At 38.2% G+C, this 20,874-nt stretch overlaps 1 protein-coding gene across 3 annotated transcripts in view; it reads right to left on the bottom strand.

Moving 5' to 3' along the window:
* Positions 1–2,702: 2,702 nt before the first annotated feature.
* LOC143741205 (uncharacterized) overlaps positions 2,703–20,874 on the bottom strand; it is a 50,870-nt gene continuing 32,698 nt past the window's right edge. For 2 of the 3 annotated variants that reach the window (XM_077233652.1, XM_077233651.1), the window contains 4 exons: positions 19,945–20,000; positions 11,089–11,257; positions 10,812–10,874; positions 2,703–5,394 (listed from right to left, as the gene is read on the bottom strand). In XM_077233652.1, the coding sequence (XP_077089767.1) occupies positions 5,321–5,394; positions 10,812–10,874; positions 11,089–11,257; positions 19,945–19,959 (321 nt within the window). In that variant the 5' untranslated portion in view covers positions 19,960–20,000 and the 3' untranslated portion in view covers positions 2,703–5,320. Of the gene's footprint in view, positions 5,395–10,811; positions 10,875–11,088; positions 11,258–19,944; positions 20,037–20,874 lie in introns of all 3 variants that reach the window. The other variant, XM_077233653.1, reaches the window with a different exon arrangement.

Below are 20,874 nucleotides of genomic sequence, written 5' to 3'. Positions count from 1 at the left end.
TGCTTGCAGTATCCGTTGATGGAAACCGCAAGCACTACAGATTCAAGAGTGCAGCAAGGTACTTACAAAATTCTGTGTGTGCATTGACGGTTCATTACTTTGAAAGTAATGGCTGTGAATTGACAATTATAGGAATATTTAAAGTTAATATGTATCTTTTTTATTTAGATCGGAGGAACAAAACATCTTTGATGGCGTGTTCATTGCGAATGATGAGGACGTCGCAAGATTCGTGGACTATGTCCATACCTCAACCAGTCGTGTAAACTTGCACAACTTGACTTTTACCTATAAAACACCACCTCCTACAGAGGACTTTGTTTGAACAAGTTTGGACTGTTAACCATCTTCCATGTTTTAGGTCTGTAGAAGAGGTGTCTGTGGAGGGCAATGGTCAGTGGCGCGTGAAACGTCTCAGAAGTCCTCAGGAAAAACAGACAAGGAGGGCCTGGAACTCGCTGTATGTCGTCATGGGGTTCTCCTCCGTGCCCTCAATATATTCAGGGGGGAGATTTTTGCCTACCCCCTGTACCTCCAAAAGCAAATGGCCTGTAAGCCAGTTACATTTTTTGCAATGGATGTGGCATGCAAGTACTGGCCTTACCTCCGTAGAGTGACAGAGAAATGCCCTGAGCTTCAGGATCTCCTCACCATGAGGCCATTTCTTTCTGTTTTTCATGCCAAAGCTCGTTATTTCAAATGTGGGGAAAGAAAAATGATAGTCCATGAAATTTTCTTTCCCTGAAAACCTGCATAAGATTGTTGCCACTTAGGGTTTCTTTTTTCTTTTCTTTTTTAAAGGTAAAATGGAGTGGAGCGTATCAGGAGAGGGCTGGTTCGACCTTGTGGAAGAGGTGGAGCAGTGCAACGCCTTCCTCTCGAGGATTGCTGTTACGACAAAGCACATGTCAAAAGCAAATAAGGTAACCAGAAAATGTTGATCCTGATGACAATGGTGAGCCACTTTGCATAAATGCTGACTCTGAAAATATAAAACTCAGAATATTCAACACAAATGGATGGATCGAGTACAATAAAGATAGCGATGGATGCAAAGGATGTGCCCGAATCCGCGAAAGATCAGGGAGGAAAAAAATCTTAAATTCTGTAGTGGAAAATTATAACACCTTGGTTCCTAATGCAGAAAAACTGACCTTGGACACCATTCTATCTGACGAAATTGGGACACCATTCTATCTGACGAAATTGTTTGGTCATGGCAGCTTACACACGGTGGTATGTACACAATTGTGTTGACTATGTGAAATAGTCACAAAGTGGTACAAAATCTGTCATGCCTCGATTGTAACCCCAGAAAATCTTTAAATACTAATCTTAAATACAACCGACTTATGTTTCATCTATGTATTCCAGACTCTGTAGATCTAAGGACAAAGAGGAAGGCGTTCGACATTGTGATGGCAGTAAGGAGACTTGAGGAGGAGAAGGGGATTCTTATTGCAGATGTAACGGAGGCCAGCTAGTAGTTGCTGTGCAAGTAAACTTCACTCCTCTGATCTCAATAGGCGCTCTAGCGGCAGATGCTAGAGGCTGCAGTCTTTAGCCTCCTTGTTAGAGCGCCTGACTCTCATGCCGGAGACCCGGGTTCGAGGCCCGCTCGGAGCGGGTCGAGTGGGACCCGGGTGAAGGGGGGTTACATTGTTGCCGTGACCCGGATGGGAGTGAGGTTTAGGGGGTGAGTGTAACGGAGGCCAGCTAGTAGTTGCTGTACGAGTAAACCTCACTCCTCTGATGTCAAAAGGCTCTCTAGCGACAGATGCTAGAGGATGCAGTCTTTAGCCTCCTTGTTAGAGCGCCTGACTCTCATGCCGGAGACCCGGGTTCGAGGCCCCGTGGAGCGGGTCGAGTGGGACCCGGGTGGAGGGGTTACATTGGTGCCGTGACCCGGAAGGGAGTGAGGTTTAGGGGGGTGAGTGTAACGGAGGCCAGCTAGTAGTTGCTGTGCAAGTAAACCTCACTCCTCTGATCTCAATAGGCGCTCTAGCGACAGATGCTAGAGGCTGCAGTCTTTAGCCTCCTTGTTAGAGCGCTTGACTCTCATGCCGCAGACCCGGGTTCGAGGCCCCGTGGAGCGGGTCGAGTGGGACCCGGGTGGAGGGGGGTTACACAGAGATGAACAAGCATTGGAAATCTCTTTGCACCTGTGCAGACACCCTGAAGCAGATGTCATCCCAGCTTTGTAATGTGACATCAGGTATGTATTTGTTATACTTGGCATACAATACAATATTTCTGAAAGTTTCTAATTAATAAATGCTCAATGTGTTTTAACATGTCAGGTGAGACGTGGGGCCTGCTTCAAGATGGTATCCGAGGTCTACAGAGCTTGACGATGAAGAATAAGCAAGCAAGCAACAGCCTGGCAAAGCATGCAAAGAAATGTTATGTTCAAGTTCTGACTGAAACAGAAATGAACTTTGATAATGATTCTGAGGAATACCATACCAGTAGTGACTCTGAGCAAGATTAAACATGGCCAGAGTCCTTTTTTATGCCATTGTGTGCTGGGGAGGCAGCATTAAGCAATATAAACATTTCTGCAGTAGGCTATTTAATTTATCACAACTTCATAATCAGTATTGAGATGAAAGATCTTTAAAAGTAGGCAATTCTTTTTTTCTCTCTGGCCAGACAATACAGAATTATATGACAGAGCCCTGGTGTTGTTTACCCATAGCGACGGTTGCTGGTTAAAATGGATGAAGAATTTTTTTTAAAATGTTTTATTGTCAACAACAGGTAGCATGTACAGTGCCATATCTCATAAAACAAAAAAAATACTTCACATGCCTCAACAAGAAGGGGGAAAAAAAACAATAAAAATAAAATAAAAAGATGAGAGGGTACATTAGCATCAGTTTACAAATAGATATATACTATACATTTAACAATACCATAGGGTAGCCTATTACAATGCAATTTAAATACAGAAAATATACTTTACAGGTCAGCACCATTCATAATATTTTATAATTTTATATTATGTGAAAATGTTAAAGGAGGAGCATTTATTAATCACTTAAATTGCTTTTCTATTTTTAGATTTGGACATCACATCTACATACATTTTGATCTCTTTTTCACGCACCATAAAAAGAGGTTTGCCTAAAATTGCATTTATGAATGTGAAATTTACATAGTAATAAAATAAAATTTATAATAAAACCAACATCATTTAAAGAGCGATCCTTGATATAATAACCCAAAATCACATGTTTGTAAGATAAATTAAATGTTTTCAAAATACTATCAGCAATGAAAATCTCCACATTATGAGATTTCCTTAACCTTATTTGTAAGGAGGAATTTGTGAGGTAATAGGATGAGAGATACAACCCCCTCCCTGCCCATTGACGTGAGGGGGAAATTACCAAACGGCAGTAGTGTTAAAAGCAAAACTTTACAGATTCATAATCCTCCTCAATATCAGTTCAAACCGAATTACTAACTTCATCTATACGTCTTTATACCTATGTGACGAATAGGGGTGAGACTGTGTTGGTTCAGCCTACAATGAATCAATGCCATTGATCATGAACTAAAGCTTCAGCGTTGCCCATGCGCCGCATTGCTGCTCAACTGAGCCTTGTAAAAATGAAATATTAAAATAATTAACAGCTTGTTTCATTAAATACATCTTAGAATGAATCCGCATTTTTTTACATTATCGTTGAATTAACACTCACTCAAAGACATTCCCTTGCCGCCACATAGTGGCGTAACAGTGTAACTGGATAGAAGTGATAGTCTTGCGCATAGACGAGCAATGCCGATTCTCGTGAATATCAGCAGAAAGCCTCTCGTAAAGTGAGATTCGAGGATCGGAACTAACTGTTATACAAAAATGGTCTAACAAGCTTTTGTCAGGTTTATGTTGTTATTATATTACGTGGACCCTTATTTTGACATTGTAGGCTATCTTCTGTTTACTCCACTTCGTTCCAATGCGCTTTTTAGTTTCGGTTTCATTACTGAACATGTACTAGTCTTCGTGCCTCCTGACAACAGCGTAACATTTATTTAGCGATAAATAAAGAAATAAAGATAATACCGCATATCACGCTGTCGAGTCACTCAAAATGAATCAATGGAAATGCCTTCACCACGACAGCCCAACTTTTTTCTTATTGGCTATTGTGACAGTAGGCTACTGACGTAATCACACGTAATCAAACCATAGACTGTAAAAATCAAACATGTTTGACATTGTAAGGAAGTGACGTTGGATAAATGTATCCACAATATTCCTACGCCCCATGACGCTTTGCGCGAATTATGGGTGTAACTTCCGTTAAGCTGTAAACAAGCAGTGAAAGACTTGCTCTATGGACGCAATAATACATATATTTTTAAACTGTGTACAATGACATTACATTATTCTACTCACCCATTGATCATTAAAAGTACATTTAAAAGTGTAAAAGCATCAACAAGGTTCTTTCAACAGACCATGAATACCCCCAAAAGTGTGAATCTTTCAACAGCAAAATCTGACGGTTAAATATCACTGTGGTAATCTGTATTATGTAACATACGTTGCCTTAATAAACTTATTATACAGATATATGACAGATAATACATTTTATTTACCTGTGAAAACAAACCTGGAAAGAGACGATTTGGGGAGAAAAAAAAGAGATTCTTCATGCATTCCAGTGAATTATTAATGGGATATGTCGAAAATTAAATCGTTGAGAACAGACCACAAATGTGCAGTAGCTACATATGTTGACCTTTTTCATACTATTACAGCAGATTGCAAAAGGAAAAAAGAAAATAATCACGAAAAGAATGCAGCGACTAAAAATACTTCTTACCGTAGATATTCTTGTTATAACATGTTACGTTAAAATACCAAGTGTAACGTTATTCTCATGTTATTCTTAAATAAAACATGAAAGAAAACTGATAGCTTGACTGATAGATTGAGTCAAACTGACGGATCAGCTTTATTTTGAAAGGCAACCTTATGATTTGAAATGATTCGTTTCAGTCTTTTTGAATGGAAGTTCCCCAAACCGGAAGTGCCGCCCATAATTCGAAACGCAGTAAACTCGTCAGGAATAAGGTGGATTGTTATGACTGCCGTGTGTGGGGGGAGGGATTTGTGGGAAGAGTGGGTTGAGTTACGTGAGTGTTTGCACCTATGAGCGTGAAGGAGGAGGAGGAGGAGCTTAAGTGGGGGGCGGGGGGAGTTAAGTGTTGAACTTTTTTGGGGTGCATGGCCCGGCCCAGCCCGCGAATGCGAAGTGATCGGTAACCCTGGGAACGGGAACAGTAACAGTCCAGATGGTTAGCATCACCAGCAGCAACAGCACAGTCGCACAAAAATGGATCCTGGAGAGGGACAGGGAACAGCAGCAGCAGCACAAACTGGGCAGAGAAAAAACATGTCAGATAAAATACCAGAGAGAAAAAAAAACAGAAAAGAGAAAAAACAAGCAGATGAACAGCAAAAAGCAGAGAACGCACTGGCAGAGAACAAAAAGAAAAAAAAGCATAGATTTAGCAGAGAAATCAAGCAATAATAGGAGTCAGGCGAGCACATATGAGCGGACGCGCTGATTTACAGTTTTACAGCGATAAACTGGAAAATAATGATTCAAACAGTTCAATGCTTAGTTCTAAAAAGACAATGGTGTCATTGTTCAGGTGAAGTTCGTTTAGTGTCTATTGAAATCCATTCATTAACTGTAAAGTTAATACATTATTAAATAAGTGTATTTCGGCTATAAACTATCGTTGTTTTATACAATAAATTGAACCCTTTGTAAATAAACTAGCATTAGACCACTTAGTCTATTTAGACTATTACGTTCAATAGGCCTATTAAACAAATACTTAAATTTTTTGCGTTCTCATCCCGAGAGACAAAAGTGTCCCAAAATAAACAATAGGCTAATGGTTTATATTTAGCCTAATGTTTAAGGTCTCATAATGACAGCAAATCTGTTTTGCCAAAACGTGCGCTTCATAATCTAAAAGCCTACTTCAGATTATAATTTTGATGCCGACCGCACACCGCAGGTTGAATCAGTCATATGAAATAAGCTTCTGTTGTTGTACGTCACACGCATCACACACATGACCAGCGTCGGCCAATAGTGAGCCTACGTGTGAAGTAGCTCTACGCAATCACACTATGTTAACTGACCCGAGGCCAACAGAGAAGGAAATGTATAGTTGAAATAAAGTCGTTATTTTTGTTTGTTTTTGCGCACAAAAAGTATTCTCGTCGCTTGATAAACTTAAGATTAAGCCACTGTAGTCACTTGGACTATTTTAACGATATCTTTAATAACTTTTCGAGGCCGGCAAGTTTCAATCCTTTTGAAGCCTATGGACTAGTATGGAGGAGTGATCCAGCTCTCAGATTTCATCAAAAATATCTTAATTCGTGTTCTGAAGATGAGCAAAGGTCTTACGGGGTTAAACAACATGAGGGTGAGTAAATACTGACAGAATTTACATTTTTGTGTGACTATCCCTTTAAATGCTTTTCTGTTCTTTACATGTTTTGTTTACACATAGGCCTATTAAATGTTTAAATGTTCAACTAAAAGAAAACCTTAAGATATAGTAAGCTTGTTGTGTATGCTATAGCCTACTGCCTAATTTAAGCTTGTTTAGAAATGGTGACTTAAACTTAAAATAGTGTTTCTCTCGTAAAAACGACATTTAAATAAACGAATATTGTATTTATATTAACATGAATATTCGAATACTATATTTTTGTAAAATGCCCATCATTCCTTAAAATACATACAAATGTAATTTAAGTCTTTTGGTTTGTCAAGAGATTTAAAGCACCGTTTTTGAAGACCGCACATGTGTGCTCTGTAAGTACGAGCCAATGATTAAAAATGGAATTAGAGCAAAATAAGTGAGGAAAAAGATAAATAGTCCTCAGATGCCATGTCTGTATTTTATATCGAAACATCTAGTGTTAATTCAATCTCTAACAATTTCATTAAAAAGTAGTTTTTACTACTCCACCACGTGCGTGACGCCATTAACCAACGTGGTTGAACGACCACTTTGCGACAGTATGGTTTCGGGAAACAGACATGACTTGCTAGTTGATTTCTTCAACGATGCATCTAGTGAAGCAGGGAGTTACATCGTTGTACGGGAAACGGACCCCTGGCTGATTTTCCAGGCTGCTCTCGAATCGCTTTTGCGGTACTTTGATGCTAAATGTCAGTCATGTGGTGTCGATGCTGTCTCAAGTCGAACAAAATTTCTAACCGGCATCAGAGAATGTCTAATAGAAGAGAATTGGCAATGTCTGGTTACTTCCTGTTTCTGGACTGGCTGCAGTAACACGTCTCTGTTCATGAGGGGGCGCTCGCAGGCGAGTGCAGAATGAATGGGAGTCTATGGGGTTTCACCCCCAGAAATCCACTTTTCTCAGGATGTAATTTTTTGTCAAGTAATTTAAAAGTTGCATTCAAAAGGGGGGGGGGCTAAGATAATACCACCGATCTATATAGAATGACTGGATAGCTAATGACGCTCTAAACTGCCATCAGGCAGTGAAGCTACCGGAAGTGTTCGAGCGGCCATCTTACGATTCCCTACAAGCAGAGGGCTCCAACGGCCGTTATACAGATTTTGGTAGCTCCAACAGCACATTTAAGGTGACCCGCTGTGCAGCATACAAGTGTAAAACGACGTTCACAAAAGGATGTAGAAAAACTGCCCACAGGTTGTAATTCAAGCCCTATAAGTAGTAATTTGAACAATTGTCGCTATTCCTGCGTTGTTTTCTCCGAGGCAAGAGTAACTTAATGCTTCTACTAGTGTTGTCAAAAAAACGCTAATGTTACTTCGGTACAAAGTCAGTTCTGAAATTTTGATAATGGGATGATACCAGCATTTCTGCGGTACTGGGTAACTGATATTTTCGGTACCCAATAATAGCTGCTTTCAATCGCTTCAGTGTTTATCTAAGCGCGAGGCTCCACACTAACTTTTTTACTAGGAGGAGCACTTTAGCCAATATAGCCACATATATATTGCTTTTATGCATATATGATGCTTACATATATACCACGATGTATTATACTAGTGTCTGTGAATATTAAACCACAAAAAACTTGGCTATTAACCCTGCATGTTCTGCTTGTCTCTGTGGGAATGAATGGCGCAGACGCGCGGTTTCATTTACCACACACAAACAGAAGCACGCGAGACACTCGCGCAGGTTTCAGTCTCTGCTGCCTCACGATATGAGGACATGATGAACTTCCTCTCCAGAGCCGATCTGAGAGTCACTTCATGAGCATTTTACTTCATTTGAGAAAAAACTATCGTCATATCATAACACACACATCAATTCAAAGGTCTTCACGGCAACGCGTCAAAATAAAAGCTTGGTTTAGCTTGAAGAAATTGACTGAAATAATTATATTAGCCTATGTTGTACAGTAGATTTAGCTAGGTCTTAATGTAAAGCAATTTTTAATAAGCAGGACAATTTTTCGACTTTAAACAAATATCCAAATGCTTAGGGCGTTTGCATTGTAAGAATGTACAGGGAGACTTTAGATTTTAAAACGGCGTCTCTTTAGGCAATGTTTTCTCAGTCAAATCATACAATTTCCTATTGATTCAATAGAATGCGTGAGCTCACTAGGGAATACCAATTGACCTTTGGCTAAGCCCGCCCCCCTTAGTTACTGTTGCTACGTCCGTCAAACTTCGTCTGGGCTCTGGTGTTTGCTATCAACATGGCTTATGCTGTGACAGCTCTTCCTGATGAAATTTTATCCAACTTTTATAAATCAGCAAATAAAGTGTCGGATAGAAGTAGGCAAAAGGGGCTGCAATATGCGTTAGAAGGCTATATCCATGACATACAGGTGAAACGCAAGGAACAACAAGGCATCCAAATAGAGGCAAAAGCTTACCGGTCACAGTCAAAAAATGAACCACCGCATATCCTACTGATCGAGACGGAGGCTGGGACTAACAATATCAAAGAGCAACACTGTTCATGCAAAGCTGGGTAGGTTTTTATTCACTTCTATAATCGTTATTACAAAGCAAACGGACTAACGTTACGCGAGTATAACGTTGTATTTATTAGCAGCGTGTAGCATATCAACAATCGGTATGCTACAGTAGATAACATTAACGTTAGCTGACAAGGTGATGTTTTGGTTAGCTCCAAAGGGTTTTAATAAAACTGTCTAACTAGTATAACTTCACAGTAAGGTTAAAAGCAAAATTTACCTTAGAGCACACAAAAGTGTGCTTGTTGATCCTCGAGGGGTTTAGCTGACTGTGAGGACGTCCACACAGTTTAATCCAAAGACGACACTTGTCGGGATTTGACTTCGGTTTTGGGAAGGGAAAAAAATGGACACCCCCCTCCAACCTCTCTGGTAAACCCGTATCGGTGTTACAAATGCCCCAGGCACAACGTTTAACCATGTTTTTGATAATCCTACGACGATAATGGCCTGCCGAGACCAAAAATATGAGATGCTCGCGTTAAAGTCAATGGAGCGCTTTGAAAAAGTGTCGGACCTCTGTCGGAGCTCGTTCTTGGCTTAGCTGTGATTGGTCAATCTACATTCTAGGGCGTGGCTTAGCCAAAGGCGAATATGGCGGCGCGGTGGCTTCACTGTTGATGATGTCATGAGCTATCTAGTCATTCTATATAGATCAGTGGATAATACACTCAGCTGAAAATTGCATTTTTAAGTTCACTTATCTATTCTAAAAATCCGTTCAAAAATGTGATGATGTCACGTAATAGCAGAATGCTAGCGTGTTCCAGCCAACAACGACTTAACCTGTAAGAAATCGAAAGGACATAAGTACTCGTTCATTCAACTTTTGGACTATAATCTATATTGAACTTGCGGAATCAATAAAATCTACGTTGATTCAGCGACAAGCAAGAGAAAGGGATACATTTAGCCGTCTAGCTCCATAGACTCCCATTCATTCTGCACTCGCCCGCGATCACCTCCAGTGGAATTCTAATGGAACTGCAACCAAGATGATGATATACAATGGGGCTAATAGGAAATGCCAAGGCTCTCCGAAAGACGGGCTCTGCCGGCATGCACTGTTTTCGAAGTGTGGATCCGTGTAATATTGCCCATAGTCTATATTGCCCATAACCCATTGCGGTTTGGAGGAGGATTCGGTTTAGAACCACAAACACGTCTACAACTACAAACCAAGTTAAAACTGTTCAGAAAACTACAAAAATGGCAGATGTGCACGACCTACGGTTAAGTAGCCTAGAGATATTTAGATAAAGGGGTTTGAGTGACTAATAATCAACATTTAAGCTGATAAAAATATTTATTTAATGTTATCCATGTTATATTTCATCTGCTACAACAATGTAAACTATTATAATTATCTGTTTGTCCATTAACTTTTAAATGCATTATGCATTAATATGAGGAGAGTCTCCACATGAAAGACCTGCGACTGCAGATCAATGTGCTTCTGCATTTCACTCCGATACCGTAGGGATAAACAATAATAAATTTGGAGGATGTTATTTTATGACGTGATAGTTTGTCTCAAACTTTGTCTACTCTTCTGCTACAATCTCAAAAGTATACTTTTAGGGCGTAGTACAAGTATAGGCGAATTGGGCTGCAGCAAATGGATGCGTCCGAAATCACATACTCTCTTGAGTAAGATATATTTTGAATAATTAATTACTTCACGACCGCTAAAAAGGTATGTTCTATATAGTATGAATGTATTCTGGATGCACTACATCCGCCATGTTGTCATTAGCCTATCATGTGACCTACCAGTGAATGTATATTGATCCCCTTCACTCTGTGCTGCCGTTCGATTTAACCAGCAACCGCAATCTGTCATTAAAGAGCATCAAACAAACACTCATTGTTTGAATTACATAATAAAATTCACAAAGTTGGTGCTTTATCAAAAATAACATAAAATTCAAAACATGAGCAATATAAATTTTCTCTTTTTTTTTGCTGAGATTATGAAATAATAATTATTTCATGATCCTCTGTCATCGTATGCATCAATCAAAATGTGAATCAATACCATGATTCTTACTGTTAGGCATCTCTGATTCTTCGCTGTTGTGTTGCCCAGGATCAATTCCTCCAGCCTTCTCCACTTCTTTCTGCCTTTTGTCCAGTTTTTTCTCCCTTTTGTCCAGTTTTTTCTCCCTTTTGTCCAGTTCTTTCTCCCTTTTGTCCAGTTCTTTCTCCCTCTCACTTGACTGTATGTGACATTAAGATTGTAGGCCTTTTTTTTAAACAAGATTTTCAAACTTTGCTTCTCATGGATTCAGCATTTTATCCGTTTGTGTGTTCCTGGGATTAAGGAACACCGTGGCCACGGACACACTGTTAAGTTTCAAGAGTGACAACCACATTTAAAGGGGTCAGTAGTCTATATAAGGTATGTTGTGTCAAAAAGTGATTGATTGATTTATTGTTTTATGACAGGATGTGCAGATGGGAGGGGTTTTATGAGCACCAGGTGGCATGTGAATCCTTTAAATCTTAACTTTGAGTGCTTCGGAATTAAATGGATGTAAAATTATTGTCAGGTCACATGTGATATTTTATTTAACACGACAGTACCACCAATGACACACATCAGGGCAAATATCATTATTCTTCAACCATAATTAAGCAGATGAGACTAAATCGTTACATTTGGCATACAATCTAATAAGAATAGCATTGAATAACGTTTCTATAAATGGGGGTCATTCATGAACTGACATCATTCGAGCATACTTTTAACAAACCTGATTAAAATAAATAAAACATAAATCTCCTTAATAATTTCTGTATACTACATGTGCGGAGAATTTTTTTAAATAATATTTCTTAAAAACCTTTAATATAGCCAAAGAAGTAAGGTAACACGTGTCAAAATGGTAGGCCTACATGCTTTCTTTAACTAAATGCACAAAAATAAATAAAAAAAGCATTAAGCTGTCATTTATGTGCAAATTTATAAAGTCAAAGGGTGTTCTAATACTAACTTTACATGTTAGAAAAAATAAATCTGCTCTTCAAAAAGAGTCAGAATTGAGGTGTCACTATTTCTCTCACGCTTTCTCCAAGAAAAACAGGATGGGGACAGCTCCCAGGGGAAGGACTATTTAGCTTATCATAACAATCAATGGATAAGAGTAGGGCATATAAAATGTAACTTTGTGGTCATTTTATTTTGACTGAAGACTAGGGTTAGGGTTTTGACTAACCCTAACCCTAACCCTAACCCTAACCTGAAGACACATACAAACATCTAATTATATTGATCTTACAGCATGGGCCGTGTGAAGTGTCAAAATGATCTCAACTTGCTACCAGAATGCATGGCACCAGTTCTCCAGTGTTAGGAGACAATTGTCTGATGCTTTTAATCAGTGGATAAAATTTAAAAAAAAACTACAACTATTATACCCTATTCAAATGATACTAGCAACACCCTACAAACTAAGTACACACCTCCACAGACCTGAAAGGCTTCAGATAGGAGATTTATGATAGGAGACATTTGTGGTCTTTGATTGTAAAATCTTTTAATTGCTTGATGTTTCCTGAAACAAACTGCAAATGCTAACACATAGCAGCTACACAGAGAGGAAGGGGAGGGCCGGTGCTCCTGCCATGATGGAACCAATCTTCATTCTCAATGTAGCAAACGGAGAGCACACAGCTCTTCTGCTTCGAAAATTCAAGGATCTGTGATTTTAACCAGAGCCAAAAAGACCTCCTAATTTCACTGATGGTAAGTTCACTTCAACATATTTTAGTTTAAAACTAATTACTTATTTCATATAAACACTGTTTTATATGTTTATTTATCTGTGTAAGGCAGTATTCAGTGGTGTATTAGATTAAAATACTTATTTCAAATAATATGAACTATTATTCACTATTTTATATGTTTATTTTGATTAAAATACTTGATAATTGAACATTTTATTTCAGATAATATGAACTATTATTCACTAATTTATATGTTTCATTTATTAAGTCAGTATATCGCAGTGTGACCCTATAACCGTGATGTATTACATTAAAATGTGTATACTTGGTAATTTAGCAACTTATTTAATATAATATCAACTATTATTCACTATTTTATATGGTTATTTATATGTGTAAGACAGTATTTCACGTTTATTAGATTAAAATTTGTATACTTGGTAATTTAACATATTATTTCATTTATCTAATATTTATGGGTTTTATTTATTTGTTTAAGTCAGTATATCGCAGTGTGACCCTATAACCGTGATGTATTAGATTAAAATGTGTATACTTGGTAATTTAACAACTTATTTAATATAACAGCAACTATTATTCACTATTTTATATGGTTATTTATCTGTAAGCCATTATATTGTGGTATCCACATCATGTTCCTATATCACCATGTATTAGATTCAAATATGTATAGGCTGCTTGATAATTTAACAGGTTATTTAATATAATATGCACTATTATTCAATAATTTATATGGTTTATTTATCTGTGTAAGACAGTATTTCACGTTTATTAGATAAAAATTTGTATGCTTGCTAATTTAACACCTTATTTCATTTATCAAACTATTATTCACTATTTTATGCTTTATTGATTAACACATTTAAAGTTTAAAACTTACTATTAAATGTCTTATAAAATTAACACCTTACATAGATTTAATTTTTTTCTTAAAACCCATGTAGGAAAAAACTGTCATTTTCATCTACTCAGAAAGATTTAAGTCTCTGTAACTTTATCCTGATAGACGCATAAAGATCACCTCATTATGTTCAACACATGTTTAAAGTTTAAACTTACTTTTAAATGTTAAATAAATGAACAGCTTATTTATGTTTTATTTATCTAATATTTTATATTTCTTTAAACGCACTTGTTCCATTTTCATCTGTTCAGAAAGATTTAAGGGGCTAAATCTCCCTTAGTCAGATAGACGCATAAAGATCACCTCATTATGTTCATCACATGTTTAAAACTTACTTTTAAATGCCTAATAAAATGCTATGTTATTTTTATTTGTCATCAATCCTGTTTCTTTAAACTCTTTTTCATTCTCTCCCACACATATTAAGGACGATGCTGATCCATATGAAAATCATATCCGTGTCAGACCTCTTCATGTTCATAATTTCATCATTCTGTCTACATTATTCTACTATAATAAAATACATCCTCATTCCAAACATCCAACTAAAAACATTCTAGTCACACCAAGCAAATTGCCCGTCATAAACACACACACACAAACACACACAGTCATAAACTCCGGAAACACTAGCCTGGGTCCGGCCTCCTACGTACTTCATTTTCCTTCAGTACTAGGTCTGGGATTGTGCTGTAGTCTTTTGTTTTCTCCGATCAATTTTTTACCGGGCCAATCAGCGAACAGAGGAAATGGCTGAGAACGATGACGTTGATGTCGTGTGTTATTTTGAGCTGAAGTTCAGTACCGGCAGCGGAGAAAGATTCGAGCGAAGCCATTCGGTCAATTGTGGCAGCGCTGCCGAATATCAAGAAGTTAAAGCCGGGGCAAGAACAATCTTTGCTTAGTTTTGCTGGTGACAATGATATGTTGTATGAGCATCGCATGCGCATGACATATGTCACGACCAAACGTCAGCGATTGGTTATGGCAGATCCAGAGTGACTCTGGGCAGATCCAATAGTTTTAGACTTCAATAGAGTACCCGCCTATAAGTAAGTTAACGCTTGTCAATGGAGCAGTGCCAGACTCTATGTACAAATGAAATGTACGAGAGTCTGGTGGGACCAGGCTACGGAAACACATGGTCGGGGCCAAAAGTTCACATGCCACCTGGTGCTCATAAAACCCCTCCCATTTGCACATCCTGTCATAAAACAATAAATCAACCAATCACTTTTTGACACAACATACCTTATATAGACTACGGGGGTCATCGGATGCAAAATTCACTTTTACATGGTGTTTGCATATTACTGTGTCTTTGCAGTGTGTGGACACAACCACCATTCAATGAAACAAATCCATCCACTCGTTTTTTTTATCCACAAAAAGCCTAAACACTCTCAATAATCAAGCCTGAGCAATAAGATGTCATACATGATGTCATATTCCTCATGCTCCGCCCACGACCACTGACGGTCTGTCCAGTATTCATAGATGCCACCTACGTCACTATAAATAGAATGCCGCCAAATTGACGACCGATATCGCCCGGTATGGCCGCTAAAATTTTAATTTTAGGCTCCGATCCTTATTTTTTACCCACAGTTTTCATTTGTCCTTTATCATCTGCCCCAGACTTGCCCTTATTTGCCTTCCATGATATATATATTTATCTTGTGCATAACCCCTCCCCATATTGGGGATCGCTTGAAGGCTTTCAAGAGTACAGACGCGTATCAATATGCTGTTGCTGGATGGGTAACAAATGTAAAAGTGCGGCACCTGGCCACCAAGGATTTATATTTAATCAAAGGAAATGTTGGTATTATAAAAAGAATTTAAAAAGTATAATTTTGGTGGTAGTTTGCTCTGACTAGGTAGCGAGTTGTTAGCTAGCTAAGTGGCTCAGCTGGTAGCTTGCCAGCTGTTAGCCACGGCTCACGGCTAGCTGTCATTAATCTGGATTAGGCCTGTCGTGATAGTCAATAAATCAATTAATCGCACAATAAAAAAAATGAGCTCGATAATTTTTCCGTCCGCGATAATTTCCATTTGCATGCTTGTTTGTTCTCTCTCTCTCTCTCTCTCTCTCTCTCTCTCTCTCTCTCTCTCTCTCTCTCTCTCTCTCTCAGAAAGATGAGACATGATAAAATATGAGACATTCATACAATATGAATGTATGAATACAACATGTCTTCTATCCTTTTCTTTTGGTATAGAATAAAATACCAGTTCGGGGTTCCTCTTTCGGCTGTTGTTGCAGCGAACTGCACAACATATTGCAGGCATTACTGAGACCGTCGGTAGTAAAGATGGAGGCGCAAAGCTACAGTGACATCATGTGACCCGAACGTATTAGCATATTTCTGCCCTTTTTAAATTATTATTGTATTACTAATTATTTAAACTATATTGAAACTATCCAAGCAGCCTTTCGAGAGATGTGACGGCGGAATTGGTACATTACCAAAATGTCTTTACAGAATATATTTAAATTATCCATCAAATTGGCATTTTCTTCTTACAATCTTGCAAGTAACAATAATGCCTGACCAGTAAATTACTTGGTGAACAAAGAAAACATTTTGGCATTAGGCATTGGACATTGTAAAAGTGTTACATTATAAATAGAATTTATTTTAATTTGTATTTATTTTAATCGCCGTAGTGATTGGGAACATGATTTATTGAAAATGTAGAAGTGGTTCTTAAAGGAGAACGCAATTTTTAAGCTAATCTTGATCGTTATATCTTTGTGAGTAGCCTACTGTCTATAGAAAAAAAACGAACCGGATTGGTGCTTGCAACACGGAGCTGTTACAGCTAATCCAACAGTTAAAACGGCCGTTATGGGGCATACACATAAAGAGTGTCTTTGTGCCTTTTAACAGCCACAAAATGCAGTTAAAATGTCTGTCCAACATGAACAGGGCACTTACATGTGAACAAGATGCATTTAGCAACTTAGCCATTGTTTAAATTCACCTAAATAGTGTTTACTCACAAATGTATTACGATCAAGATTAACTTAAAAATTGCCCGGAGTCAATACTTTTTTAATGCTTGTCTTTCCATTCGCGTTATTCTAGTCGGTGCTGGATTGTTGTCAGCAAGAACCAAATTTTTGAGCACGTGAATTCTGATTCGTGTCAGCGCCGGATTTCCAGTCTGTGACTGGAAAAATAATAAGAGTCGTTCCAAAAGAAAAATTAAACTGGCAGATTTCAGAATGTTGTTGGCAATTATTTTGCAAGTAATTACATGTTTACTTGTCTTGCCTGGATCTGTAAACTCGTGAACGCCCTCCGTTGTTCTCTGAACGCCCCCGTTGAGAACCACTAATTTAAAGAGACATGTACCGAAACGGGTCGCTGTGGACAGAGGTGTTGTTTTACACAAACATTAAGAGGAATTTTAACCAACGTAAGTTACAAACTTTATATGAAGACCCTAAAGCAGTGGTCTTCACTATTTTTTTCATGAGAGCCGCACTTATAGGACAAAGTCAGTAGGAGAGCCATTTTTACAGGAAAGTATAAAAAGTTACAAACAGTCATAAATACCATGTCTGTTTATTAATGTCACCCCTGAACATTCAATATGCACTGCAATAAATATATATATTTTTAATGATTTACCAGTCAAATTTGTAACTGAGACAAGATGATTTCCCTTAATGACAAAAAAGCAGGATTTCCAGAATAGATTCATCCCAGAATGACATTAAGTTATTTTTTTCTACATTAGCCCCTCATGTATCTAATCATCCAAGAGCACATATGGCGTTAAGAGCTGGAAATACCGCCATAACTGGCAACTCCCCAGGGACTGGATATGTTTACATGCACAACTTTAGTTTCAATCGGTCTGAATTCATTGTGATTGATTAATCTGAACGTATTGTAGTTTACATGAATGCTTAACATCGTGGTATGATGCATGATCGGGGTGATGTGCACGTTTATAAGTCAAAAGATTCAAATTGGGAATAGGTTTTTTGACATTCGCACACTGCACACATATACAAAGTTTCCCGCTGTTGTCGCGTAATAACCATTTTCCTACATTGGTTCTTTATTTGTTTTAAACAGCAGACTTAATATCAAATTCTGGTCATAATTTGGAGACTGTGATGAACCGTTATGCCGTGCTGTTTGTATTGATCACGCAGTAAAAATGCCCAAAATCAGTCGTCTGTGGATGAGAATCTGAAACAAGGACTGGTGAGCCGTTGTCCTGCTTCACTTCACAGATACTGAGTGAAAGGAGAATTATAGAACGACGTGACACTCGTTTATACGACACTTTATTCATCAGAAGAACAGCGCGTTCAGCGCGACGGACGGCGTCCTTTCAGTTTCGGTTTTCAATCGATCAAGTGAAGATGTTCTCTCGATAAACCACCCCTTTCAATCCGATCAAAATTATTTGAAAATAGAGCTGACACTTTGAGGTTATGTTATAGTCCTACTTCTTTTTAAATGTTTTTATAAAATATCTGTAGTGACTGCTTGATCATATCACTGTATTATTTACCGCCATGCAAGCCACAAATGAAAGCTTGGAGAGCCGCGCAATGAGTAACACTGCCCTAAAGAATCATACCAACTTGTGGAAAATGAGCATCCGATGACCCCTTTTAACAAGCGAATCCCAGTTCTGGCATGTAGCCTACACATTGCAGATAAATTCAGTTGTCAATTCACCTTTTGGTGCTTAATCCCGTTCTGTACACACACAGTCCAGTAATTTACAGTAGTTACAAGACAACTGCGTTCTACAACCAAATTAACCCCAGAAAAATGCAGGTAGTGACAACCACTTTTACAAGTTTTCTACACAACAGGACTTTCCTCATTGTCATCCTGTCACTCTTTGGAAACATACAGCTTCAATTTCCGTCAGATGTTAAAATTTTCAAAAATGTTATTTTTTTTTACTATTAGCATCATGTTTTAACATTTATGAAGCAGTGTAATTGTTTTGTAAAAATGTGTTTTGCCTTCATGCAGTTTTATTGCGTCAGTTTTATAAATAATTTTTCAGTAATGATCTCTGACATTTTTTTTACACAGATAGAGCATCTGATTAATGAACAAATGTACATTTAAAGTACCAAATTGAAAGAAGAATAATTAATAGGCTATATCCAAACAACAATTTAAAGTCCCTGTAAAGGCAATTTAAAAAAAAATTCTAAACACATTATAAATGTTAGAAATGTATTGCTAAAACACATTACAAACACTGTGAACTGTGAAGTACTGAATTGTGGAGTTAGACCGTTAAACAGTTTTTCACCATTGATATTTTACGGTTTTTTTGGGCGGGGCTAAAAGGGTACTTGATGACGCACTGGAGCCACTGAGGCTGGCCGCTCCCCTAACAATATAAATAGAGCACATTCGCATCAGTTTACCGCTCAATCGCGAGTTACTGTCAGTAGCCTATTATTAGTTACTACAGCTTACAGTTTGCTAGTTAGCTATGTCTTCGTCACGGAAATGCGTACTACCTGGATGCGATCACGTACAAAACAGATTGGTGTCCTTATTTAAATTTCGTTATTTAAAAAACGATCACATCAAGAAGAGGTGGATTCATTTTGTGAAGAGCCACCTTGATGGAGAGCTGAGGATCACCACCAAAACCGACTCTGTAGTGATCATTTTACACGGGAGATTTTATAAACTTTCGTCGGAGACAACTGGGATTCACTGATAATCCGCTGTTGTGCTACTGGTGAACGGGGCCGAACGACTATCTCCGGCCTCGGCCTTCATCCTGTCGCGCGACAACTTGTGACATCATCGGCAGTGCGTGCCCACCAATGAGTGTAAGATGCCTTGTGCGTTTATGTTATAATTAACCTAATAAGCTGCTAGGAGCATCCATTCCGGCTGTAGCGGGTGACAGTTGATTGTGGCGACGGCAGCTTTACCGTGAGTGGGCGTGGTTTCAGCGCAGCCAGCGGACACGCCCACAGCGTTTGAAAGCAGAGACTACTGCTCATTTTTTCAAGATTTTGATAGCTAATTTTATGTACTTGCCGTTTTTTTTATCATTCAAATTTGGCTGGGTGTCTAATAACACATTTTTCTGTGATACGACAAACTCAGAACACATACATCATTTTGACTTTACAGGGACTTTAATTATAATGTAAATTAGGCTACTTGTAAAGTTCATAAGGTTCATGATTATGAGAGATCTGTCAAACGTTCAAATAATAAAATATACACGACTTACATTTGCTCCTCCCATTTTCTTCTGGGCGTTGTTTCTGATACAATCTGGAATAAACCCTATTTTGAAGAAAGCATGAATGTGACCGAGAATCACTGTATGAATATATGCAACAGGACACAAAACACAGCAAAACTCGAGAAAATGTAGATGTGAATTGGAGAACTTATGCAATTAATATTTGTACTTGTACTCTAAAATTTACACTCACAGCTACAATGTGAAAAATTGAAGAATAAAACAAAATCTGAAGTTGAATGTTGAGATTTGCACTGCAGACAGTAGTCACAAACCTGTATTCTAAATTTTATGCTGCAAACAAATATTCACAAAATGTGTAAAATGTAATTCACATATATACAATGACAGACACAAAGGCGAGGCCAAGATGGTGTCGTAAGAAGATGGTTTTTTCTGTAGCTCTTAAAACTTTTGCTCAAATCCCAGTTTTATTTTTAAACCGTTTCAGAAATAAATTTGAATAGTCGCACTTTAACTGTCACAAGATAAGATAAGGTTAAGGCAAAGCCGTCTAAGGAAAGCCTGGCCACTCCCTATTAAGTCCTATTGTACCGAATTTTGGTTGTAGTTCCACCAGAGCTCCACTGGAGGGCGATCATCCGAGTGCAAAATGAATGGGAGTCTATGCAGCTAGACGGCTAAATTTGTCTCCTTCACCCGATTGCCGTAGAGAAATCTCAGATTTGAATGTAGATTTTGCAAGTTCAACATGGGTTATAGGTCCAAAGTTGAATGAACAAGTACTTATGTCCTTTCGATTTCTTACAGGTTGAGTTATGGTTGCGCATAACACGCTAGCATTCTGGTAATGGACTTTGATTGGTCAGTGAAGGACTGATTACGTCCAGAGATACCGCTTGATGGCATCGTGGCATCCAAAGTTTTTCGGCGTGGTCTTTTAAAACAACAAAC

This window comes from Siphateles boraxobius, unplaced genomic scaffold, assembly GCF_051911475.1.
Source record: "Siphateles boraxobius isolate OS27281-9 unplaced genomic scaffold, OSU_SipBor_1 18, whole genome shotgun sequence".
NCBI lineage: Eukaryota > Metazoa > Chordata > Actinopteri > Cypriniformes > Leuciscidae > Siphateles > Siphateles boraxobius.
The sequence above is the reverse complement of the archived record's forward strand: the minus strand, read 5'-3'. Positions and strand labels throughout refer to the sequence as shown.